The sequence below is a fragment of the Schistocerca gregaria genome, chromosome 1, assembly GCF_023897955.1.
Source record: "Schistocerca gregaria isolate iqSchGreg1 chromosome 1, iqSchGreg1.2, whole genome shotgun sequence".
Taxonomy (NCBI): Eukaryota; Metazoa; Arthropoda; class Insecta; order Orthoptera; family Acrididae; genus Schistocerca; species Schistocerca gregaria.
The window spans coordinates 1207402526-1207429550 of NC_064920.1; the positions used below are offsets into that span (position 1 = coordinate 1207402526).

At 43.1% G+C, this 27025-nt stretch overlaps 1 protein-coding gene across 1 annotated transcript in view; it reads right to left on the reverse strand.

The window, feature by feature from the left end:
* Positions 1–27025, reverse strand: part of LOC126299008 (ras-GEF domain-containing family member 1B-like) — a 2459283-nt gene that overhangs the window by 2029648 nt on the left and 402610 nt on the right. Inside the window, exon 2 of the mRNA XM_049990678.1 lies at positions 13646–13825. Coding sequence (XP_049846635.1) covers positions 13646–13825 — 180 coding nt within the window. The remainder of the gene's footprint in view (positions 1–13645; positions 13826–27025) is intronic.

The following is a 27025-nucleotide window of genomic DNA, read 5'->3' on the forward strand; positions in this document are numbered from 1 at the left end:
TGGAAGCCTTCATTGTATGACATTCTCTCTGTTTTCTACCTAAACAGATGCAGATGCAAGGTATATATACAAGTATCTGTTACCATGTTTGACCCAATTTGATGTTTATTTTCGCCTTGATAATTCCGCATTCGGTAACTATAATAACGTCACTAGATTTTACCAGTTTCCTTAGGGCAGTATATATGCTGCGACCGTTAGCGTCTAGTCTATCCTCGTGATATATACATTCAAATCTGATTTTAGATGCGCTTCACTTCTGGTTCGAGCCATATTTATGTACCTAGCACAAGTGGACATTATAACCTTTAATAAGTAACACAAATACTGTGACCATACCGTGAGCTATCCAGCATTAAGTAATACCGTTTCTGATCCGCAAAGAAGAGTGCTCTAATTTGTGATTTGCATGTCTGCTTCACTGCCTTCTCGAGCTAGGGCAGTTTACTGATATTCCTAGGCTACTGGCGTGTCCATCCGTCTAACGCGCGGTCCAGTTAGCCTGCCGGCAACTGAGGCGGCATCCGGACATACTAAGGAAACAGGCGGGGTTGCTGTCCTCGATTCAAACGGCGCTGCCATTGGTATATGTGCCATCATATCGCCCCTTAAACGACGTGGCGTTTCTTACCCACTTGACGACTATAAAGAATTAAACTCTGAGCGTATAAAAATTAAATCACGCCACAATCCATAAAATGGATCATATCCATAACAGTGGTGAAATGAACTGGCCGCATTCCTTGCCACAAGACTGGTTCTTGAGTTGTAAAAGCATTATATTCCACGTATTAATAAATAAATAGAATCATTAATTCTACGTACACAGTTTATTAGTAGACGCAGTTCACAGAAATCACAACTGTCAAATCCAAAGTAACAACCATCGCCAATGGGTTTTCATTACTGCCTACCAAAGCAGGCAATTACGAATTCACATATTGCTGGTCATGTGACCTGCCCTATCGTTACACTCAGAATTGCCTGTGGCATTCTTCAAAAATCTATAAATACGAGGGTGAGACATATGGAAACCTTAAACATTTTTTTAAATATTATTTATTGAGCAGAAGTGGTACAAAGCTGTATCACTTTTCAACACAATCTCCCCCTCGCTCGATGCAAGTCCTTCAGCGCTTACAAACTGGATAAATTCCTTTAGAAAATAATTCTCTTGGTAGTCCGCGCAACCACTCTTGCCCTGCTTGGCGTATCTCTTCATCAGAGCGAAACTTGTTTCCTCCCATTGCGTCTTTGCGTGGTCTAAACATATGGAAATCACTTGGGGCAAGGTCTGGTGAGTATGGTGGATGAGGAAGACACTTAAAATGCAGGTCTGTGAGTGTTGCAACTGTTGTACGGGCAGTGTGGGGCCTTGCATTGCCATGTTGCGAAAAGGCACCTGCTCACAGCAATCCACGTCGCTTTGATTTGAATGCAGGCCGCAGATGATTTTTTCGGTCTGTGTATGATGCACTGGTGACAGTGGTCCCTCTAGGCAGGTAATAAGGCTTTTTTCGTCCCAAAAGAAGAGTCAGCACAACCTTCTCTGCTGATGGTTCTGTGCGAAACTTCTTTGTTTTTGGTGACGAGGAATGGCGCCATTCCTAGCTCGCTCTCTTCGTTTCCGGTTGGTTTCGACCCCAGTAACCATTCTTGCACGGAAGCCGTCACCTGCTCGTTCAAAGCGCTGAAGAAGCTCTTCACAAGCATCGACACGTCGTTCTGTCATTTTAGGAGTCAACTGCCGTGGCATCCATCTTGCAGACACTTTGTGAAACTGGAGCACATCACACACAATGTGGTGTGCTGACCCATGAGTAATCTGTAAACATGCTGCAATGTCATTCAGTGTCACTCGGCGGTTTTCCTTCACTATGGCTTCAACTGCTGCTATGTTCTGTGGAGTCACAACTCGTTGTGCCTGGCCTGGATGAGCTCCACCTTCCACTGAAGTCACACCATTTGCGAACTTCCTACTCCATTCGTAAACTTGCTGAAGCGAGAAAATTGCATCACCGTACTGAACCTACACACCTTCACTAAGCAAAAACCGAATAACAGAACGCTGTTCTTCCCTGGTGCAAGTCGCAAGTGGGGCGGCCATGTTTACACTGATACAGCGACGGTGTGTGTTCATCTGCACTATGCTGCCACCTACAGGCCATTCTGCACGCTGTCTGTAGCACGCTTACCAACTTACAGTATAACGGCGCGAAATTTCGATTTGTTATTACAAATTTAAGGTTTTCAATTGACTCACCCTCGTGCATATGCCACGCGCTACAAGATTAGGGGAATGAGGTCAAAAAACCAAAGTAAAACTATAGAGTGTGATTCAGCTGACCGTACATACAAGCTTTAAACTACCTGTAATGCCTTCAGAAACTACGTGTACGATTTTCGTATTCCCTCTCTCGCTACGCGCGTACTAATAGTCCGAAAGAAAGAAAAAGGACTTTTTTGTAGGAAATTTAATGTTTTTAAATATTGTACTGCGATACGTTTCCGGCAGAGGCCGTAGTTTTTGAATTAATCACGGAAAACTTACAGAAGTGACTTTCAAACGCGTTTTCCTTGAATAACTCGGAAACCCTGATTCCAGTGAAAACATTTCCCAGTACTAAATTTGACTACATTAAATTTCCTACAAAAAGGTCCTCTTCTTTTTCCTGTAGCACTAATAGTTTGTGCACAGCTAGCGAGAGAATATGAATATCTATAAGATCTACGGGTAGCTGATGGTTAGTGTTTAACGTACCTTCGACAACGAGGACGGGTTAGGGAAGGATTGGGAAGGAAATCGGCCGTGCCCTTTGTAAAGGAACCATCCCGGCATTTGCCTGAAGCGATTTAGGGAAATCACGAAAAACCTAAATCAGGATGTCCGGAGACGGGATTGAACCGTCGTCCTCCCGAATGCGAGTCAAGTGTGCTAACCACTGCGCCACCTTGCCCGGTACGGGCAGCTGAGTCCCCTTTGTAATCTTCGTAGTGGAGTAAGTTGCCTTTTGGTAAGCACCATTTTAATTTTTAATACTTTTAACACGCAAGAGATTGTCACTTCCGTATTAAACCAGTGGCAATGTTAACAGATGTAGTAGCAGCAATAAGAGGCAGCCATTCCTTTCATAACTCGTTCTGCCATCTTAGTAAAATAAAATAAACGTAATTTTTGCGAACATTAGAAAGTCAGTGAAATTATTTGTGAAGTGTCTCATATTAAAGGGAATTGTTGAACTGATTCCAAAACTAGTTTTAGATTTTGTGAGACTAATATATACAAAGTTATGGAGAAATTAGTATTACGCTTAATATTTTATTGATATTAATTCTCCTGTTGTTTTTGGAATTCATTTGGATGAGTAAAAATTCTTTTGTCCTTTAACATTAGTTGAATGAACTTTTGAGAAATCATTTAACTGAATTCTGATATTGTATAGGAAATTTCCTTGTTAATATGTATTATAATATTGTAATTAGCCAAAGAAGTAGTTCCCCCGTGAAATCTATTATCTTGTAGTGATATTTCGTTCTTGTAGATCCTCAGTTTATGGTCGCAGAATGTTGGGTAATGGATATTATCTGGTTTTAGCCGTCGAAATACGGGTCTCTCACAGGGATCTGAAAATACAGTTTCAGTGAGTTTGCTTGGCATCTACGGAATCAGCAGACAGCTATGTTGTATTGATTTTAGAAACGTATCCTGTAACTTCCTGGGAGATTAAAACCGTGTGCCGGATCGAGACTTGAACTCGGGACCTTTGCAAATTTTACAGGAGAGCTTCTGTGAAGTTTGGAAGGTAGGAGACGAGGTACTGGCGGAAGTACGGTTGTGAGGAGGGGTCTTACGTCTTGTTAGGCTAGCTCAGTGGGTACAGCATTTGCTCGCGAAATGTATAGATCCAGAGTTCGAGTCTTGGTCCGGCAAACCATTTAAATCTGTCGGAAAGTTTCTTATTAGCGGACACTCCACTGCAGAGTGAAAATTTCATTCTGGAAACATGCCTTGTCATAACAAAAATAGAATTTACGTAACATCTAGTTATGGTTAGGATCTGAGAGACTGTTGCAAGGTGTTTGCTTCAATAATCTATAATCGATTGCTTAAATTATATATCAACACCGAGAGATGTTTCTTTTTTCAGCTTCTGCTAGAGGTGAAAATCAAAACGAGTTCGAATACATAAGGTGTTCTTGTTCATAAATTACACAAACGTGTTGAAAGATAGTCAAAATACTCACGATGGTTACTGAGACATTTATCATTTCAGTAATGAGGTACCACATTTTCTACCAACTCTAATAACAGTTCTGCCTCGTATTCGTCAGCTATATCGTAATACTCTGCCGTCCGTCGACGTAGCAAAAGTGTTCGCTTTTGTAGAGTGGTATGATACTCCTGAAATCATCAGAAATTAAGTACGCGCTACAAGGAAAGACAGGTGATATAAAATCCGTACGAAAACGAAGAATAGAATGAACGAAGAGAGGTTTCCTCGGATTAAAATTGGTGTAAGGTATGTACGTAATCTTTCTCTTTTCTCGTACAACCTGTATATGGAAGAAGAATCTGAAGAATGAAGGTTTAGAAGTGGGATTAAAATATAGGGTCAATTATAGTATTAGCTGATGACATTGCTATCGTTTGGGTAGTTGACGATGAATGGAATCAACAGTCTACTGAAGACAGAATATGGACTGAGAATTAATCAAAGAAAGTCGAAAGTATTAAGAACCAGCAGCAAGATGTGGTTAGCAATAAACTTATTGTCCAAACTGGGGACCACACAGAAGTGGACGTTTGGCGTGGAGATCAATAAACCAGTCAGAAGGGTGAATCTCCAGGACGACGTGAAACGTCCCCTGCAGTTTCTTCCACACGAAAACATGCCGATTACGCTCGGTGAGGTTCGCTGAGTAGCTTCGGCAGTCAAACTTGCTTGGTTCACTGCTGAAAATTTTCGTGTATCTTTTGGCAAACAATATTCGGTTAGACGACGCATTCCACAAAATCTTTACAAAATATGTAAATAATCGTCGAACCCAGGTCAACTCGTAGCACTTCACAGCTATGTTAGCGAAACAGTTTTATTCTAAAGCTATACGGACAACTGGTACAAGTGATAACTGCCCTTTAGGAGTGTGATTACAGTCAGACAAGATCCTCCCACTGGAGCGTGAACATACAACGCAAATCTGTTTCCAAACTGCCACTAGCTCTCTGCAATGTCGTCGGCAATCGCACCAAAAGAGAAAAAAAATTAAGACCAAACTGAAACACTTCCACTTCCACAGTAACAATTCCTATCTAAATTAGCCCCGCTATGACCGTTTTTATAAGCAGCATCTCAAGCAGCTTTACCCCCTACCCTTTACTTTTTCACATCTGACTATCGATTGGTATGATGCCGTACCCGTCATTCCTGCCATACGTACTTAACTATTACACCCTTCATACTTGGCACTCTTTTCTTCATATTCTTGTCTCTGCCTGCTATTCTAATTTCCCCCCTTTACTGCTACTTCAAGTGCTAACGTATTTCAGGATGCTGTAACTGATATCGTACTAATCTTTGTGTTAGGGGCCTTATCTCTTTACTTACTATTTTCAGTTCTCAACTGAATCAGGAATTCCAGGACGTAAAGACCTGATGAAAGAACATTCGTGTCGAGACGCTTGTCCTCGGTGTACCGAGGTTCTCCAGAGAGTGCAGAGGCCGCGGGTACTTTGACTGGCCCAGTCCAGCCCAGCCCACAGGCGTGAGCTGCCTTGTACGGCGGTCGCTGACCACGCTCTCCGGAGCGAGCACTGTACACTGTATACATATAGATAAACATCAGGCACGCAGCGCCGACTGCGCATGCGCGGACAGCCGTCTTCTTCCACACCAGGCTCGCATCTGAGCTGTGGGAAGCAGCGGAAAGATTCACGTAACACGCAATAAGCCAGCGTCCCAGTGGAGTAACAGTAAAAGTCGCTGGTGTTCCTCAGGTTTTCATACTAGGTCCACTTCTCCGTTTAACTTGGGTTAAGGGGGTTACATTTAACTGTGGAAGATGGTTTATTCTCTTTCTGAACTCTGCCCTTGTTCATTTTGTTTATGATTACTCCTCTCCTGTCAATTACTGATGCTTTCTTGATTATCATTGCAGTGCGTGACGATACGTTGGGTGAAGTTCATTAAGCACGTTTGACCGTGCTGTCACTGATACTTTAGCTCACTATTTCGTTGAGATCGATTAATGAATTATACCAACAAACTTATACCATCAGATTTAAATTATACTTAGACTTCAGTGAATGCTTCAGTGTTGGACGACATTCGCTACTTGCGAATTACTGTTCAGTATTTTTGTTACATTTCACTCGACACGCGGCCGTAAAATTCAGTACTCTACTCCGCTACTATTCGACTGCTTCGTCTGCCCGACGGCTCCCGACCGACGACATCTGTAGACACCGCTTTAAATAATGCCGGCTCGCTTATGCTCAAAGCAAACGACCGCGAAACTCATTATTGATTCCAGAGTTCCTCAGCCACACGGCGGTGCACTTCACGGAGGTTGTATGTGTTCTCGTAACGATCGAGATGCAGCGACGTTGATCTCACAAAATACAACGCGACATTAATTAAACGCGTAATCTGCTAGAGGAGAGTTGTACTATAACTATAAAATTCATGTCTCTTTTACTGTCTGACATTCAGTCATCTCAGCTTCAAGTAAGTACTTTTCGGAACTGTACTGTCGTCTACGAGTTCTGTGCGTTGAGGAATAGATCACCTGAAGACAGAGTTGATTTTGTTGTAGTTTTCATCTAACTTTTTGTGTACCTGGCGAAGAGAATTACTATTCTAAGATAATTAGCAACATAACGATTTATTTATTTGTGAATATAAATGGCATTATCCTCGTTTTCAGACGGTAGAGGATCTGTATTCGTTGTGGTTCGTTTATAGGAAAATGGAAAAGACAAAATGACGATGTTGTCCTATTATACGACAGTATGTTTCGAATATAATACCGATACAATTTAATAAAAGTTCTCGTAAATTAATTTAGCATTACTAGTGCAAGACTATGTTCAGAAATTATGAATTGATTTTGTAATGAATACTTTAGAGTAACTTATAAATTCAGTAATTATTTTGTGTTAGAATATGGAAACAGAAAATCGTTAAGGAAAGTGAAGCACAAATGAACGGAATTTAGCTGTAACGCCAGTTTTAAGTGGAGATCGTGGGTTAAATGTATTTCCAGATATAAAGCATGTTCCCAAGAGAAGAAGATAAAGGCAATGGGGATATAAAAATTTTCGGCAGCAGCCATTTTCCAACGAAGTTAATAGATTTAACGATGTCGGACGTAAGGAAAGTTGACTTCGACATTCCGGTACGAAGCGGATTGTCCCTTAACTTTAAAGCACAGGAAACCATGGCGGGCAAAACGTGGACAAAAAATGTCCAAGAAATATCGCCGAATCCGAATGGAACGATGAAAGCTGCAAACAATACTTCGAGGCTTGGCTTAAGAACCTGTAAGCTGACGAACAAGTCGTTAAAAAATTTTTAATAAAAGGGCTAACCGATACAAAGCACAGGAAATCTAGAATACAGCTTCACGTATAAAAGTTAAGAGTTTTGGAGACTCTACAGGGAAGTCACCATAGAAACTCATTACCAAAACAAAGCAATGGTATAGCGGATTGTGCGAGGAGGATCGAATGGAAGAAATGATCAAATGCATGAAATGCACAATGTGGACTCATGCAATGTGTCCAACGGCGGGGAAAGGAATGCAAAAGTACACACATCAAAAATAGTTTTGCATCACCCCGGGTCCCACAACTCCTGAAGATAGACGTTGACTGTGGATATTGTATCACAGACATAGTCCCTTTGACTGCTCAGAGATGTCACTAAACCCGCACAAAGATGTAAACAACCATGTACGAGCAGCGCCTACTCGACGGACGGGGTCCGACAGCCGATCAGTTCCAGTCATTCCACCAAGAAGGGCATTCCACCAAGGAGGAGGTACACGGCTCGTTTTGTCTGTAGTTCAACCATGCCTAGGACACCGCGGTTCGACCGCGTCTGCATTGTTACTTTGTGCCAGGAAGGGTTCTCAACAAGGGAAGTGTCCAGACGTCTCGGAGCGAACCATACCGATGGTGTACGGACATGGAGGACATACAGAGAGACAAGAATGGTCGATTACATGCCTCGCTCAGGCCGCCCAAGTTCTGCCACTGCAGTGGATGACAGCTACTTGCGGGTTATGGCTCGGAGAAACCCTGACAGCAAACACCACCATGTTGAATAATGCTTTTCGTGCTGCCACAGGACGTAGTGTTACGACTCAAACTGTGCGCAATAGGCTGCATGATGCGCAACTTCACTCACGACGTCCGTGATGACACCATGCAGCGCGGTACAGATGGGCCCAACAACATGCCGAATGGACTGCTTAGGATTGGCATCACGTTCTCTTCACCGATGAGTGTCGCGTATGCCTTCAACCAGACAATCGTCGGAGACGTTTTAGGAGGCAACCCGGTCAGGCTGGATGCCTTAGACACACTGTCCAGCGAGTGCAGCAAGGTGAAGGTTCCCTTCTGTTTTGGGATGGCATTATGTGGGGCTGACGTACGCCGCTGGTGGAAGGCGCCGTAGCGGCTGTACGATACGTGAATGCCATCCTCCGACCGATAGTGCTACCATACAGGCACCATATTGGCGAAGCAGTCTTCTTCATAGACGACAATTCGTGCTCCATTTTGCACATCTTGTGAATGACTTCCATCAGGATAACGACATCGCTCGACTAGAGTTTCCAGCATGTTCTCCACACATGAAACCTATCGACCATGCCTAGGGCAGATTAAAAGGGGCTGTTTATGGACGATGTGACCCACCATTCAGTTTGAGGGATCTACGCCGAATCGCCGTTGAGTAGTGGGACAATCTGGACCAGCAGTGCCTTGATGAATTGTGGATAGTATGCCAAGACGAATACAGGCATGCATCAATGCAAGAAGACGCGGTACTGGGTATTAGAGGTACCGGTGTGTACAGCAATGAGGACCACTATCTCTGAAGGTCTCGCTGTATGGTGGTACAACATGCAAACATGCAATGTATGGTTTTCATGAGCAATAAAAAGAGCGGAAATGATGTTTATGTTGATCTATATTCCAACACGTTCGGGAAATCTCGGAACCGAGTTGATGCAAACCTTTTTGTGATTTGTGTAACAGTGAAATGCCCACAAATGGTGTTGTAATAACAAAAATATGGAACAATTCCTTAAACATACACTAGTACATATCTTTCAGCTCAAGGGCATAGTTTATGTGAGTGGTATAATTTATGAACCTACATGTGTAAATCTGGATACCAGATTATTAATTTGTACCACTTGCAGATGTTTACAAGTTCACTGTGTATATTTTTCCCAGTATTTCCAGTATCAGATACACATAACAACATCCTAGTGATGATAGTGTTATTGCTTAAGTAACTTTTCAACTTACTGTTTACGCCATAATAAATGATATCTCAGAAGTGGTGATCTCATCTAACCTCAGGATAGAAGCAAAATTATGGGCCCAGTGCATCAGACTTAAAAAGTTCTTGGCTGATGCATAACTTTTATCCTGTCATTTTAGCGTAATGGCTTGGTTGTGTTATAATGTGTGTAATTTGTTAAAAAATAGGCATTGACGTAATTGTACATTAAGCTATGGACCGATACCTTAACAAGTTGAGATGATTATCTTTGCCTTGTCATCAAGTTTTATCTGTGCATTATCATCAGTAATGCACTTAAAATGGGCTTATAACGCGAAATGTAGGTTGTACAGTAACATTAATAATAAAATTATGAAAAAAGGAAAAAACCGCTTTTTTTAGTTAATTTATAATGCTTTAACAAGAACCAATAGTTGATTCAATTGAAATTTAAATGAAGAAGTAAATTCATCTATTGAGTCTAAGCAGTTGTCATTCATAAATTCTTTTAGTTTGTTTTTAAATGCTGTTTGGCTGTCTGTCAGACTTTAAATACGGTTTGGCAAATACCAAAGATTTTTGTGGCAGCATAATTCACCACTTTTTGTTCCAAAGTCAGATTTAACCCAAAATAGTGAAGATCATCCTTTCTTCTAATGTTGCAGCTATGATCTTTGCTATTATTCTTGAATTGAGATGGATTATTAATAACAAATTTCGTAAGTGACTACATGTATTGCGAAGGTACTATCAATATTCTGGGTTCCATAAATAAATGTCTGCAGGTTTATCTTGTGTGGGATCCAGCTATTATTCTGATTACATGCTTTTGTGGTATGAATACTTTTTCTGTTAATGATGAATTACGCCAATATATGACGCCACATAAAAGTAGTGAATGAAAATAGTCATAGTAGGCTAATTTACTGCTACATTTATCACCAGAATTTGCACTAACCCTAAGAGCATATGTGGCTGAACAAACACTTTTCAGCAGATCACCAATGGGTTTCTTCCAATTCAATTTCTCATTAATACACACACTTGTTTGTTGGATGTGATTACTATACTTGTATCACCAGCAAAAAGAACTAGCTTTGCATCTTCATGAATCTAGTGTGGGAAGTCATTAATATATATTAAGAACAATAAAAGACCCAAGACTGAACCCTGTGGGATAGCATTCTTGATACCTCCCCAGTTAGAGGGCTCTGTTGGTTTTTGCAGAATATCTGTACTGTTAATTTCGGCCTTTTGCCTTGTGAACATGTGTTCAGCGACGTTATTAAGTAATTTTACGTGTTTCAGTGTTACATTTGGTAGAAGATGTGGCGTCCACCATTAGTTTTCCGGCTTCGACCAGTCAGAATAAAGGAGGTTACTTCTCGTTGGTGTAAGATCTAAACATCGCGGGAATTTTAAGCCTGACCCTTGTACGATGAGGAACTTAGTTTACGTTCTGGAACGCGTTATAATATAGCATTTCTGAACTCGCAAGTGAGCTTTCTTACTTTTGTAATTATCATTCGTTAATACTACCATTTGCTTCACTTATTTTTATAAAAGTATTCATGGGAATTTAGTAATTTAATTTTTGCCATTTTGAATAAGAGAGAGTGTCCTACTCAGATGATAGTGTACCTAGGAACAGAAGATGTTATTTGCTCGATACTTCAGTTTAGTGACTAATTTTATAAGCACATGAGGTATTGTGCGCTACAGACTGCCATAATCGGTTTCTCCTACCATCTACAGTTGTTGTTCTTGTTAGATATCAGGTTGTGTTTGCACAGCATTTGTAAACATTAACGTTCGACATGTTTAAGACTTGTGTAATTTATTAAAGCTATTTTGAATATACTGTTAATTCTTCAGGTACAGAATTTTGTGTCGAGTAAAATGCTACATAATTTTAGGACTGTTTATATAACATGTGGACAGTTAAGCCATACTCCGTCAGTAGTGCACCTTTGTTCCTAGGTATATGACCATGCTCCGGACATATTTTCACATCTGGCTGGCTGGATGGTGGTTGGTGGGGGGGGGGGGGGGAGGGAACCAAACAGCGAGGTGATCGGACGCATCCGATTAGAGAAGGATGGGGAAGGAAGTCGGCCGTGCCTTTTCAAAGGAAACATCCAAGCATTTGCCTGAAATGGTTTAGGGAAATCTCGGAAAACCTAAATCAGAATGGCCGGACGCGGGTTTGAACCGTCGTCCTTTCAAATGCGAGTCCAGTGTGCTGAGTATTGCGCCACCTCGCTCGGTCCTTTCACAATTGAAACAAAGGTAATTTTTGTAAGTAATTTTTGTAAATTCAGCAAAAACTGATTCCATTATTTTAAAAAAATGAATCACAAAATATATTAAACTTCTATTATACGGCTGGCTAGAGGCGGAAGAACCAAAGGTGTATCAAGTTATAACGCTGTCTCCTACCAATTACGAAACTTCAGTAATTCTGAGAGCTCTCAAGTGACAATGTTATTTCATTACGGTTCTGCGGCACATTCGCGGCCAAAATGTAATACACTCCTGGAAATGGAAAAAAGAACACATTGACACTGGTGTGTCAGACCCACCATACTTGCTCCGGACACTGCGAGAGGGCTGTACAAGCAATGATCACACGCACGGCACAGCGGACACACCAGGAACCGCGGTGTTGGCCGTCGAATGGCGCTAGCTGCGCAGCATTTGTGCACCGCCGCCGTCAGTGTCAGCCAGTATGCCGTGGCATACGGAGCTCCATCGCAGTCTTTAACACTGGTAGCATGCCGCGACAGCGTGGACGTGAACCGTATGTGCAGTTGACGGACTTTGAGCGAGGGCGTATAGTGGGCATGCGGGAGGACGTACCGCCGAATTGCTCAACACGTGGAGCGTGAGGTCTCCACAGTACATCGATGTTGTCGCCAGTGGTCGGCGGAAGGTGCACGTGCCCGTCGACCTGGGACCGAACCGCAGCGACGCACGGATGCACGCCAAGACCGTAGGATCCTACGCAGTGCCGTAGGGGACCGCACCGCCACTTCCCAGCAAATTAGGGACACTGTTGCTCCTGGGGTATCGGCGAGGACCATTCGCAACCGTCTCCATGAAGCTGGGCTACGGTCCCGCACACCGTTAGGCCGTCTTCCGTTCACGCCCCAACATCGTGCAGCCCGCCTCCAGTGGTGTCGCGACAGGCGTGAATGGAGGGACGAATGGAGACGTGTCGTCTTCAGCGATGAGAGTCGCTTCTGCCTTCGTGCCAATGATGGTCGTATGCGTGTTTGGCGCCGTGCAGGTGAGCGCCACAATCAGGACTGCATACGACCGAGGCACACAGGGCCAACACCCGGCATCATGGTGTGGGGAGCGATCTCCTACACTGGCCGTACACCTCTGGTGATCGTCGAGGGGACACTGAATAGTGCACGGTACATCCAAACCGTCATCGAACCCATCGTTCTACCATTCCTAGACCGGCAAGGGAACTTGCTGTTCCAACAGGACAATGCACGTCCGCATGTATCCCGTGCCACCCAACGTGCTCTAGAAGGTGTAAGTCAACTACCCTGGCCAGCAAGATCTCCGGATCTGTCCCCCATTGAGCACGTTTGGGACTGGATGAAGCGTCGTCTCACGCGGCCTGCACGTCCAGCACGAACGCTGGTCCAACTGAGGCGCCAGGTGGAAATGGCATGGCAAGCCGTTCCACAGGACTACATCCAGCATCTCTACGATCGTCTCCATGGGAGAATAGCAGCCTGCATTGCTGCGAAAGGTGGATATACACTGTACTAGTGCCGACATTGTGCATGCTCTGTTGCCTGTGTCTATGTGCCTGTGGTTCTGTCAGTGTGATCGTGTGATTTATCTGACCCCAGAAATGTGTCAATAAAGTTTCCCCTTCCTGGGACAATGAATTCACGGTGTTCTTGTTTCAATTTCCAAGAGTGTAGGTTAAACCTCTTCAGGTGCGGTTTCTTTACACCTTGTATATTTAATTTATTTTAACATTTGCTAGTGAGGCTTTAATCACCACAACATCGTGAGATATTTATTATTAAAACTGCAAGATCTCACGACCTTAGAAGTCATCCGACATCTCGCGAAATGTAGAGTGCATATCTAGTGTCGCTCACCTCTAGCTGGACGCCGAACAGATCCCTGGAGCGGTCCGGATCTCGCGGCTTGTCCACGGTGCGGCACACGCCCTCGCCACCCCCACTGTCTCCGCCGCCCCCGCCCCCGCCCCCGCCACCCTCCGCCTCCGGCTCGGCGGCCACTTCCATGGCGGGCGCCGGCGGCGATGGTGCTGCCTCCTGCAACAGAAGAAAGAAACACAACCGTCAACCATCGTAGTATGGACCAGTCAATGCAGGGGGAAATTGCATTCACTGTGATGGCACACCAGCTCTGTCAGAATAATACACGACGAGCGTAGCTTCTAAAACAGCTCTTACATAATGTCTAATATAATTTATTTCTCTTTGTTTGCTTTGTATGCTAAATGCTTTCATCATGTCTAATCTGAAGAGAGTCATGTTTGCAATTGCGATACTTACGTATAGAGGGTGATCGATGACAATGAAACGAAGGAGTCGAAGTGTCTACTGCATATTTAACTATAAAAATGCGCGTCAGAATTGTTAAAGGAAAAATGTATTAAAAACCTCTGCAAATTCAAGAGCCGTAAATAATTAAGTAAGAGAAGTACGAGGGAGTGCTGATAGATAATGAGTTGATTTTTTTTATGTGGAAGTTCTTACAACACTGTAAATAAAACAAACGTTATTAACATTCTACACCTTCATTCTTCATGTCTACATACCTGCAGTCCTCTGCAGAGGACTCCGAACATTGCGATGTGTGATGTAATTATGTTTGTACTTGGAAAATAGCGTGCTGTAATCGAGTTTCGAATGACATCGGAAGATTGCACACAGGCGCTGCGACACCTAAACAATTCGACGCCTTCGGTTCATTGTCATCGAGCACCCTCCGTACAGTCCAGACCTGGCCCCACCCGATTTTCATCTATTTCTAAAACTTAAACAACACTTTCGAGGACTTTACTTTGGTAGTGAAGAAGCCGTGAAAGAAAAAGTGAGGTTGTGGCACCGTCAACATTGTCAAACTTTTTATAGTGGCGGTATCAACAAAGTGGTCTCTGATTGGTAGAAATGTGTTCGTCTTCAGGATGAATATGTTGAGAAATAAATATGTAGACACGAAGAATAAAGATATAGGATGTTAATAGAGTTTATTTTATTTAGAAAAGCTGAAAAGTTTTCACATTAAACATCGTAGGCATTACATTTTAGCAGGTTCTCGTACTCTGTTGTTGCTCTCTGGTGAGGACAGCAATACTCTCCGGAAAGAGAAGTCCCCAACTCGCTAAGAAGCTAAGCAATGAGGGAGGGCCGTTGATTCGCAGGAATGACGACAAATTTACACCCACTGAACTGAAGACACCAACCGCCACTGCATCAGTGCAACGAATATGCTGCTGTAGCAACTACTCTTCGCGAGGCAAGTTAGGATTTAGCTTGACTGCCGAAAACCTGACTTGCTTACATAAAGTCAGAGAAAAGTCTAATACAACTCCCTCAAAAAGCTGATTTTTGTTGTATACTGTTGGCACAAAACTGTGTCTTTCTTCCCTACTTTGTCGTTGAGGGTGTAACAAAATTTAAACTTGTCCACCACGTTTTATCTGTTGTATTATTTCTAAATCACGGCAGCGCTAATTACATACGTATCCTTCTACAGCAAGAGTTATCCAATTATGATAACACTAGCAGCGGTTAGACAGACTAAACATCGATTTGCATACAATGACGCAAAAGTAATTTATTACGAGCTTTGTGGAGCCAAATTGATGTAGTGATTTTCGTAATTTCCACAACATCGTTACGAGCGATCTAATTGAAACATCTGAACAGTTACTGTAACCATAATTCATTGTGGTGGGAGCTGATAAAGTTCTTAATAATCTGAGACGTCACAATAAATGAATCCCAATTGTGTCACTTTTACGTTTAAAAGTTAGTAATAAACACTGGGAAATGTTGTTGGAAGAAGATAATTTTAGTATGCTGTAATTTCTTGATCCAACATAATGGCAAAACAATCAAATCCATCATACATATGGAAAGAATGCATGGTGAAAAACAATTACGTTTGTAAAACTGTGCAGTTGGATTCATTTTTATTTGAATAATTGATATAAAAAAAAACATAAAACGGTGGGTAACACATTTCGATACGTTTTCTCACAGATATAGTGATACTTGATTATAACAGTATACTGAAGCAATCTCATACGCAGCAAAAAGAAACAGTTCACAGCAATTTGTAAATACTATAATCTCTATTGGAAGTCAAAAATACTAATAAAACCTGTTCATGGAGCAATATAAATGTACTCATTCGTCTGCAATACACTATTTTTTAAAGAAATAACAACTCATTAAACAATGTTGAACATCCACTGATGATGATTCATCATAATCATCATCATCGTAAAGGACGCGTTAAGCGCATACTGTCGCACTCTGGAGACAATGGCTTGTCTACAGATACAGATACATGAGTTACCGGTGCGTGCTCGTTTCTCAGTTATCTGTACACTTACTGTTCGTTTAAAAATGGCCACACAGGTCGGAATCAGGTGATTGTGAGAGGCGTGGTAAGAGTCCAGCGCCTTCCACATTGTTACTCTTTCGGAATACTGAAGTGTAACGCCTCTGATTCGCAGAACCACTAATATGTTTCAGTGAGAGTGAGCGGAAAGGGTATCAATGATACGATTCGCTGATGACATTACTATTCTGAGAGAAAGTGAAGAAGAATTACATGATCTGCTGAATGGAATGAACAGTCTAAAGAGCACAGAATATGGGTTGATAGTGAATGGAAGAAACACGGAAGTAATGAGAAGTAGCAGAAATGAGAACAGCGATAAACTTAACATCAGGATTGACGGTCACGAAATACACGAAGTTAAAGAATTCCACTAATCAAGCAGCAAAATAACCAATGACGGACGGAACAAGGAGGGCATCAAAAGCAGACTGCCACAGGCAACGAGGGCGGACCTGGCAAAGAGAAGTCTACTAGAATCAAACATAGTCTTTAATCTGAAGAAAAAATTCTGAGAATGTACGTTTCGAGCACAGTATCGTATGGCTGTGAAACATGGACAGTGCCAAAACCTGAACAGAAGAGTATCGAAACATTTGAATCGTGGTGCTACAGAAGAATGTTGAAAATTAGGTGGAGACTTGTCCAGTAAGGAGTTCTCCAAAGAATCGGAGAGAAAAGGAATATGTGGAAAACACTGACAAGAACAGACAAGATGGTAGGACACCTGTTATGGTATCAGAGAATAACTTCCATGGTATTAGAGGGAGCTGTAGAGGGTGAAAACTGTACAGGACGACAGAGACTGGAATACATCCAGCAAATAATTGAGGACGTAGGTTGCTTGTCTGAGATGAAGAGAAGACTTAAAAAAAGCGTAGATCTGTACACGGGTTCTCTAAGCAAACATTGTTCTCACGTAGCTCCAATGAGGGGACAAGTAAAATTTAGAGGGACCATTAAATTTCATCTGGGTGTGAACATTAGGATATTGATTGCTAATATTATGTATGGGACAATATACAGTCTCATAACGGTCTCTTACGAAAATGAAAGTTGACATGATTCGCTGTAGTGTGTGATTTCTTTCGATCCGGACACTGTTAACTTTGTGATTTGAAGGAAAATATGACGAAAATTTTACGTAACTATCGATTAACAAGAACAGACATATCGATTAACAATTTTATTTCACTAGTTGAGTCCTGCTACGTAAACTAAAGCTGAGCGACAACATAGATATGTGCAGATATGTGAATATCATAATCGATTATAGAAGCAAAGTCTATCACGATGTCAAACAATAACTCTTTGAATCTAATCAAATATTTATATAACGTGACTGGATTATTTTGTATAGATCAGCCTTATTTATTACTACAGCACAATATTGCTGAATACTTGGGGATTCCATTGGTACATCTACATCTACGTGATTACATTGCTATTCACAATAAAGTGCCTGGCAGAGGGTTCAGTGAACCACCTTCAAGCTGTGTCTACCGTTCCACTCTCGAACGGCACGCGGGAAAAAAGAGCACTTAAATTTTTCTCTGTGAGCCCTGATTTCTCTTATGTACTTCCGAAATTGTATTCTAGGTTTCCTGTAAGAAATACTTATTTAGAAGGTTGAAACCACTTTAAAACGCCACCACGTATTTTGATACGATCGACCGAGGATAAATAGCAGCTAAAAAACGTAGCATGATAACAGATTTCAATGGGACCAAATTATTTCATTTATTCCCTGGTTTTGTCATATATGAGCAAAGGAAGCTATACGCAGTGTTCACGTTCAGTTAAACAACTGTTTTGAGAAGTAACATATTCAGCAGATCTACAGGATAAAAGATTGTAATTTACAAATACAGCTGCAGTCTAAACGCACGTGATCAATGAGATATATATCAATGAGATATATATCGGAATGTTAGATTTTCCTTGACTTCTAAAATATTAAGGACTCTAAAAAGCTAAGAGCATTGCTGTTATCAGCACAAAAATTCGCTTATGGCGAAACATTTTATACATGAATTCTCAGTCCCTTTAAATTTCCTAAAATTTGACTTAATTTTATTTTGCTAGCATGACTGACAGAATTCAGGATGTAATAGTGGGCTCACATATTGTTGCTACCGCCTTAATATACACTGAAGCAAATGTTAATTTGTGACAGAATATCAGTTGTAAGTTAACACTACATAATATTAATGAAAATGGAGTCTGCCTTCAAGCAGTCTAATTCTATTGTTTTACAGTATTTGTTTTATCTCTTTTGTGGCACCACCTCCCATAGTATCGGTCCAATCGGATTAGGGAAGGATGAGGTACGATGTTGGCCGTGCCCTTTCAAAGGAACCATCCCGGCATTTGCCTGAAGCGATTTAGGGAAACCACGGAGAAGCTAAACCAGGATGGTCGGACGAGGGTTTGAAACATTGTCCTCCCGAATGCGAGTCCAGTGTGTCAACCACTTCGTCACCTAGATCGGTTTCAATTAGTTGGTTACAACTGCTGGAGTACGAATACAAGTTTATTAATCTATATTTACGTTGCATATAGTTACAAAATCTGACATCAAAAGTGAACTTCAGGATTTAAACCTGGAATCGAGTGCAGTCGTCAATTTCACAGTATTAGACTGATGAAATCCACGAGGCGAATTTGTGTAATACTGGTGGTATATTGAATGTCAGATCAGACATTTTTATCCCCCCCCCCCCCCCTTGTTGGCGCTACTCGCCTGTCCCGCGGCTGTAATCTCAACGATGAGCTCGTGTCCCGGTAGCGTGTCCTGTCCTCCTCCCTCCACCGTTCTTTCAACCAGGGGGCAACTGGACGAATGGCGGAGTCGGCGGTCAGCAGTGCTCTGCTCTTCCTCGCACTAGTCACAGAGCTGAACAGGTTCCCTGGCTTTGCTGTACTTCTCAGGCACTTCTTCGTTTGAGATTCTGTCAGTCCAAAGTATCTTCAACATCTCCGTCCCATGTCGGAAGCTTGAAATCTGTTCTTTTCCGCCTTGCACGGCGTCCCCATTTGTTCTAATTACTGTAGCCAAATAAAATAAAAATGACGTCAGTCTGTAATTTCATACAGGCGATGGACACAACTGAAGGGAATTATCAGAATACAACAGTAGTACACTTGTGTAAGCGATCATATATAAATACACTACTGGCCATTAAAATTGCTACACCAAGAATAAATTCAGAAGATAAACGGGTATTCATTGGACAAATATATTATACTAGGACTGACATGTGATCACGTTTTCACTCAACTTGGGTGCATAGATCCTGAGAAATCAGTACCCACAACAACCACCTCTGGCCGTAATAACGGCCTTCATACGCCTGGGAATTGAGTGAAACAGAGCTTGGATGGCGTCTACAGGAACATCTGCCCAAGCAGCTTCAACGCGATACCACAGTTCATCAAGAGTAGTGACTGCCGTATCGTCACGAGGCAGTTGCTCGGCCACCATTGACCAGACGTGAGAGATGTTGAGAATGCCCTGGCCAGGGCAGCAGTCTAAAATTTCCTGTATCCAGAAAGGCCCGTACAGGACCTGCAACATGCGGTCGTGCATTATCCTGCTCAAATGTAGGGTTTCGCAGGGATCGAATGAAGGGTAGAGCCACGGGTCGTAACTCATCCGAAATGTAGCGTCCACTGTTCAAAGTGCCGTCAATGCGAACAAGAGGTGACCGAGACGTGTAACCAATGCCACCCCATATCACCCTGCAGGCTGATACGCCAGTATGGTGATGACGAATATACGCTTCCAATGTGCGTTCACCGCGATGTCGCCAAACGCGGATGCTACCACCATGAATCTGTAAACAGAACCTGGATTCATCCGAAAAAATGACGTTTTGCGATTCGTGCACCTAGGTTCGTCATTGAGTACACAATCGCAGGCGTTCCTGTCTGTGATGCAGCGTCAAGGGTAACCGCAGCCATGGTCTCCGGGCTGATAGTCCATGCTGCTGCAAACGCTATCGAACTGTTCGTGGATTAGGTTGTTGTCTTGCAAACGTCCTCATCTGTTGACTCAGGGATCGAGACGTGGCTCCACGATACGTTATGGCCATCCGGATAAGATGCCTGTCACCTCGACTGCTAGTGATACGAGGCCGTTGGGATCCAGCACGGCGTTCCGTATTACCCTCCTGAACCAAGTGACTCCATATTCTCCTGGAACTCGACCAACGCGAGTAGCAGTGTCGCGATAGGATAAACCGCAATCGTGATAGGCTACAATACGACCTTTATCAAAGTCGGAAACGTGATGGTAGACATTTATCCTCCTTACACGAGGCATCACAACAACGTTTCACCAGGCAACGCCGGTCAACTGCTGTTTGTGTATGAGAAATCGGTTGGAAACTTTCCTCATGTCGGCACGTTGTAGGTGTCGCCACCGGCGCCAACCTTGTGTGAATGCTCTGAAAAGCTAATCATTTGCATATCACAGCATCTTCTTCCTGTCGGTCAAATTTCGCGTCCGTAGCACGTCATCTTCGTGGTGTAGCAATTTTAATGGCCGGTAGTGTAAAAATGATTAAAGTTGCATAAGAACTTTTGAATACATTATGGGAGTAGCAGTGATCAATGAGTTACAAATATTTACTATTAAAAACAGTCTTGATCACGATTTATTTATAAGGTGACCGGTATCGCCCACTACTAGTGATTCTCCAGCAGAAAGAGGTTCCAACTCAATGGTCTGAAGATGACCACAGTAGTGGGCGAAACCGGTCACCTTAATAAATAAACGTGATCAAGACTGTTTTTAACAGCAAATATTTGCATAAGAACAGAGGTAGACTCAAGTCTACGTAAAATGCTGCAGCTGGAAGCAACCCAGCGCCTGAGGGGGCGGACGGCGTCCACACGATACGACGCAGTAGCGCCGGCCATACTGGGAGCAGCCGTGACCGACATGGCCTGAGTGGGCAGCTGGGCCTGCCGCCGCGCCGCGCCGCCTCTGTTTTCCGCCACGACATTCCGGCGGCTAGGCTTGTGGCGTGTCGCGGCAGAGGAGTGGAGCGTCAGCGCCCTGCTCTGCTCCGTTCTCATTCTGTGGGTTCCTCTGAACGGGCACGCCCGACTTTTCCCCATCCTTCGCTTGTCCGGCGGGACCCATCACATAACTGTTTGGTCCCCTCGCCCCAAATCAACCAGTCAAACAACTGCGTTGATCCGCTGGTTTGTTGGTTCGTTGATTTGGGGCGAGGGGACCAAACAACGAGGTCTTTGGTCTCATCCGATGAGGGAAGGATGGGGAAGGAAGGCGGGTGTGCCCCTTTAAAGGAACCATCCATGCATCTGCCTGAAGATATTTACGGAAATCCCGGAAAAGCTAAATCAGGATGGCCGGACGCGGGTTTGAACCGTTGTTCTCCAGAGCGCGAGTCCAGTGCGCCACCTTGTCGTTCCTCCGTTGAACTGCAACGCAGAAGCGCCTCTGTGGGCCATAGATTCGACGACACCTTGATAGGCTTTCGGAGGTATGTAGCACCAGATTCCTTCGCACACGTCAAGTAAGGCCGATAGTTAGCGGGAGTGCAGCTGGCGCCCAGTAGCGGCCGAGACATCCTTCACCAGGTTCAGATCAGGCGAATTTCGTGGCCACGACATCAACCTGAGTTCACCGTTGTGCTCCTCAAACCACTGCAGCACGCTTCTGACCTTGTGGCACCGACAGTTATTCTGCTGGAAAATGCCACCGCTGCTAGGAAAGACACCAAACATGAAGAGTTGCACCTGGTCTGCAATAAAGTTCACATAATCCTCATCTGTTACGGTGGCTTCGATTACTACCACAGGTCCAATGGAGAACCAGTCAGTGTCGTTCAAAGCACAATACTGCCCCTATAGTCACGTGTCCGTGGAGTGACGAATGTTTCGAATAGACGTACGCCTGGATGACGGCATCTCTGGACACGACCACCGACCTGATACGACAAGGAAGGTGGTTTACTCGACGAGCCGATACAGCTAGACCTAATCCACGGTACAATCTCGATGATCCCAAGATCGTTACAATTTTCTGACGATTTCATTGGGTTAGCAAGGGAACAGGCAGTGGTAGTTTGCTAAAGAACCGCACGTTCAACAATATGCTCTGAATGCTGTGCTCTAAGACACTTGTCCCTGCGCCAGCATTGTACTCTGTCGTCAGATAATTTACAAATAGTCGCCGCCTATGCTTCTTTCCAGAGTGGACATACTTCCGACCTCCAGGTTCTTTGATGAAGCACGGACTTCTAACACTTTGACGGCTCATGTATTCAACGTCTTTCATTCTCTTTCCACAGATCATTACGAGAGCGGCAAGTGAAGAGATGACCTGCTTCATTGTTTCTGAAATGCTTGTTCCCAGACGTCTGGTAACAACATTCTGTCCTTTGTCAAAGTCCCTTGTATGAGTGGGTTTCCCCATGTGTAGATCTTATACATCGTTTGGTTATAGTTTTCGCACCTGCTTTTCAATAGAAACCACAGTAACTGTTTATTTCTTTTATTTTAGCACTTTCATTAATTTTGTTGTAAGAATTTAAGTATTTTGCAAGTGGTAGTCGTGTGTGCTAACTTTGTAGTGTAGGAACGGTATAGAAACAGCACTTAAGGGTGTGTCTAACGACCGCTTGGGTTAGTAACACGCTTCGGTTAGTAACATGTTTCTTGTTGGATAATTTTGGGAGTTAAAGAGAAATGCAGCGGGAATTGGCCACTCTCTGGAAACAGCCGGAAGCTGTGTTGGCCGTGGCAGACTGAAGATCTTATCAAAGTAAGTAGACTCCCCGAGGGCGGTGCAGTTACAGGCTATTTTGAACTTTTGGTTGGACGCCACTGTGGTGGTAAGAGTCTGTTAAGTAGGAGTATATTGTGGCTTTTAAGGACACATATTGAACATTATGTACTTATCGGAGAGATATAGTTAGTACTTGTTAGTTACAATTGTGTTGTCTATACATTCCAGTTTACGTGAAGGAAACTGGCGAAGAATTGCACAGCGTTTAAATGCATAAATAAATCCACGAAACGAAATGATTGGCTTTCATAGGTAGGTGGATCTTTTTAGATGTTTTATATGTTAAAGCACTTGCCCGATAAATGTGACTACACTGTTGTAATAAATTGAATGTGCATTTAATTGAAGTTCTCGTGTTACAAAGCTTCTAGAAAACTGGTTAAATGCTGTCGGAAGACAAGTTTTCCGGCCGACAGAAATTCGTTTTCTGTTGTATGTTCAGAACATTTCGAGGGAAGTTGTTACCTGGCGAACTTCGTAGATTTCATTAGGATAAGAGATGATGGTGTTTCATCTATCTCGTTTTCCGAAACACATACAACGGAATGTATATTACTTTTGCAAACCATGGGGTCTATCACATTTTGGGTACTGAACTTTAGCGATCCTGAAATGCAAGCAACGGGAGATTTCGCACGTACGTTTACCACCACCACGGCTGCTATTCAGTTTGTCCGCTGTTGACTTCTGGGATTGTGGCTGCCCTCGGCCAGCAATGGTGGCGAACCCCTCCCTGTAGGGACAGTTGTGGCGTCTGTGAGGCCTGCAACTTCGTCTCACATCCTTTCCACATTTCTCACTTGTCTATTTCCTTTGTCACACAGGACCAAATGGCAAACAGCGGATGCTCTGCAATTTTTTTCCAGCCTAAGGCGAAAGTGGACACCGTTCTCAGGGTTGGTTCAGTACAGCTTAAAAATAGATTTTAGAATCGCTTAGGTGCTCCATCATATACAGTAACCTTTCATCTGTGGAGTGATATTAACTGTTTTTCTTCCCGAAGTCACTTATCTCGATAGTTATCATCCTGGTGTTCTTGCGACAATTGAATGGAGAATTCTGGTGGACAGTCTTCTTCAGTGAAACAATTAAAAAAAGCTGAGTTTAGTATTTCGACCTTGTCACTGCCATTACCGTTTCTCCGATCTACCACGACGAATGCTAGCCACTGCAACTAATGAGGCTGATTTCTCCCCTCTGCGAAGTCAGAACGTAATTTGCTGGGCCTGCAAAGGGACGTCTTACATCTGGTCCGCACTGCACGCACACAGCGACTCTAGCAGCCGCGGCTCACCTGCTAAGAAGTATCCTAGTTTTGTCCACCCCTCAGGAGAGGCCAAGAGTTTCACTTGAAAGATACTCACAGAATATTCGACATCTCTGCTATAAACCGCCCCCCCCTCCCCCCAAAAGACCACCAGAAGCTAGCTCAGCTTGCACCGCGCTTCTGACGCTAGCTGTTCTCAACAGTGAAGGCAGGCACCTGTTTGAACAGATGATGGGCTCTGAACCCATGCAACAGGTGTCGTGTGTCCTGACGTGAACTACGATTTGCAGACTGGTATACCCATTGCATTCAGTAGCCTTCAGCACAACCTTCTGCACATCTCGGACTAGACTCCCAAAAGAATTCCTAAACAAATTGGAAACTTTTTTTTGTGTAAGCTGTTGTTGTTCCCACGTAACAAAACAAATATTGAAATGAGGAATGTGACTCACTTCTCCGAGTTCCCTGTTTAATTCGTCTCGCTCATTCATACACTTCTTTTTACTTAACGAATGATGTGGTTATCACCGTGTATCTGAAAATCTTCCTTGGGGGAATAGAGATTATCTTAACCTTTAGCGAACACAGGTTACATAGATAACATTCGCGTGTTGGGCCTATCCTAATGAAGGATGCAATATGCAGTTTACTGTCAGTCATCTCCTGAAACCATAAGCTTTCGGGGGATGACAAGCTGAACTGGGAAAACTCTTTCATTTTCTATCTGTGTTGTGGTCAGTTTCTGGACAATTCTTCTTTAAATCTTTTTTTAATTGAAAACGTGATATCGGTGTGAGGAAACATATTTTGTTAATGCTGCCCTTGAATAAGGCATCTATCGTTTTCTTACGACAACTCGCAACATAAGCCTTACTCGATAATAAAGTAACATGTAGATATTTAGTCATAGGACTCCATTTTACTTTCAGAACATCGATTACGTATGTCTTTCGTTGGTTCCATTTACTGCGATGTTTAATTTTTTCAATACACTTACGTAATCTGTTAACACGAATTTTTTTTAAAAACTGAAGTATCCCATATTTGGCAGCTACCTTTAAATGCCACGCTGTGCAGGCCTCAAGAGAAAGTAGTGTAACGCTGTTTGTATTGCTGTGCAGAGCATCCTATAAAATATAACTAGCAAAGAGCGCGGGGAGCAGTGGAAAGCGCTTAACTTCTGCTGAGGTGGGACGCCTCGGACAAGACTTGAGCGAGTGGCCAGTCGCGTGGCGCGCCAGTTTTTCGCCCACTGGCGCCAGTATGCCAACGAGTGGTCACTTAGGAGACTCACTTAATAGTTTACTACAGCGAGAAGCAAAAGAAATGGGCATGTTATCTTCTTTGTGTCAAGGTTTCTTTTCTCCCGCAGTCGCGGCTATACAGATTAAATACAGTTTTATGCCACTGTAATAAAGGTGTTGTTAAGACCAGACGAAATGGCGAGATGGCAGTGGTTCTTCTCCACACAAAATCGTGACTCTATATAGTGTTAGCGAAAGTGCTGTGCGCTAAAATCTACCAGATATGTGTAGAAGAGCAGGAAGAACGACATCAGAAACAAAAGAAACCTGACCACTGAGGATACTTTAAAATAATGTGAAACACGTTTGGTCTTAATAAGACTTATTACAGTCGCAAGGGACAATATTTAGCCTACATAACACGAAGCCGATGTAAAGACTTGCGTACGAAGAGAAAGCACTTCCAGAATGCGTAATACAAAGTTGAAAGAGTCATCTTCCCCAGTATAGGTCTTGACGTTAATTGGTTTTCCTGTTGGAATTTGTGGGAATCAGAGCAAAGATTGGTGCCACCGAAAATGTATCTACCAGAAAAAGTACGAATACATCTGTACCTTGAGAATGTCTTTCTTCTATCACACGACTAGTTTCGGCGGAACATTAGCACCATCCTCAGGCGCCAGCACTGCCAAAAGGGTATTTGATTTCCTTGGCGCGTTTACTGTGGGATCCTTGTTACTAGCACGCGCGGACTAGCTTTTATCAAGAATCGACAACACGAAGTCGAGTATAGACTCCTGGTGAAAGCCAGCCCAAGCATGCTAGTAACAAGGAAATCGAAAACTGTTTTGGTAGTGCTGGAGCCTGTGGATGGCGGTAATGTGCCGCAGAAACTAGTCGTGACACAGAATAAAGACGTTCTCAAGATACAGTTGTGGTGCTACTTTTTCTCATATATATCATAAGATAAAGTCCCTCTTCCATGCAATAAGATGGACATCCATAAATTGAAAATACATCTGTTTTGAAGACCACTGTTCATTTGAGTCAGTGTACCATTTAGCATATTAGTAAAAACTTCCGTTAAATTTCCATTACACGATAAACATACAACTTACTCGTAAACTCTTCATCACTCCTGTTTTTGTTACACTTATTGGACTTGTCAAAAACTTCATCTACCTGCTCGCACCTTTCGTTTTCCTCTCTTTCGCTGCTCATGTTTCTGCAGCGTAGAAAAATGCTTATGTTTAGTATGTTTGGTGTATTACCTTCTTATCTATCTCAGGAACTTCTTTGTTCCACGTCATAGTGCACTGAAATAAAATCATAATTCAGTTGGAAGAGCGCATGTCAACAACAGAAAAGTCAGTTTTCCTTTTGGAGAAACCGACGTTGTGTGTTTCTGAGAAACTCTGGAAATAAGATCACCGGAGAAGAACTTAGTCACCCCAATGCGCTCGCACAGTTGAATAGTTTGTACAGATGGGGCGCCGATCGAGTACGATCCCGGCCACGAACGCACTTGCCTCTACGTGAGCGTGAG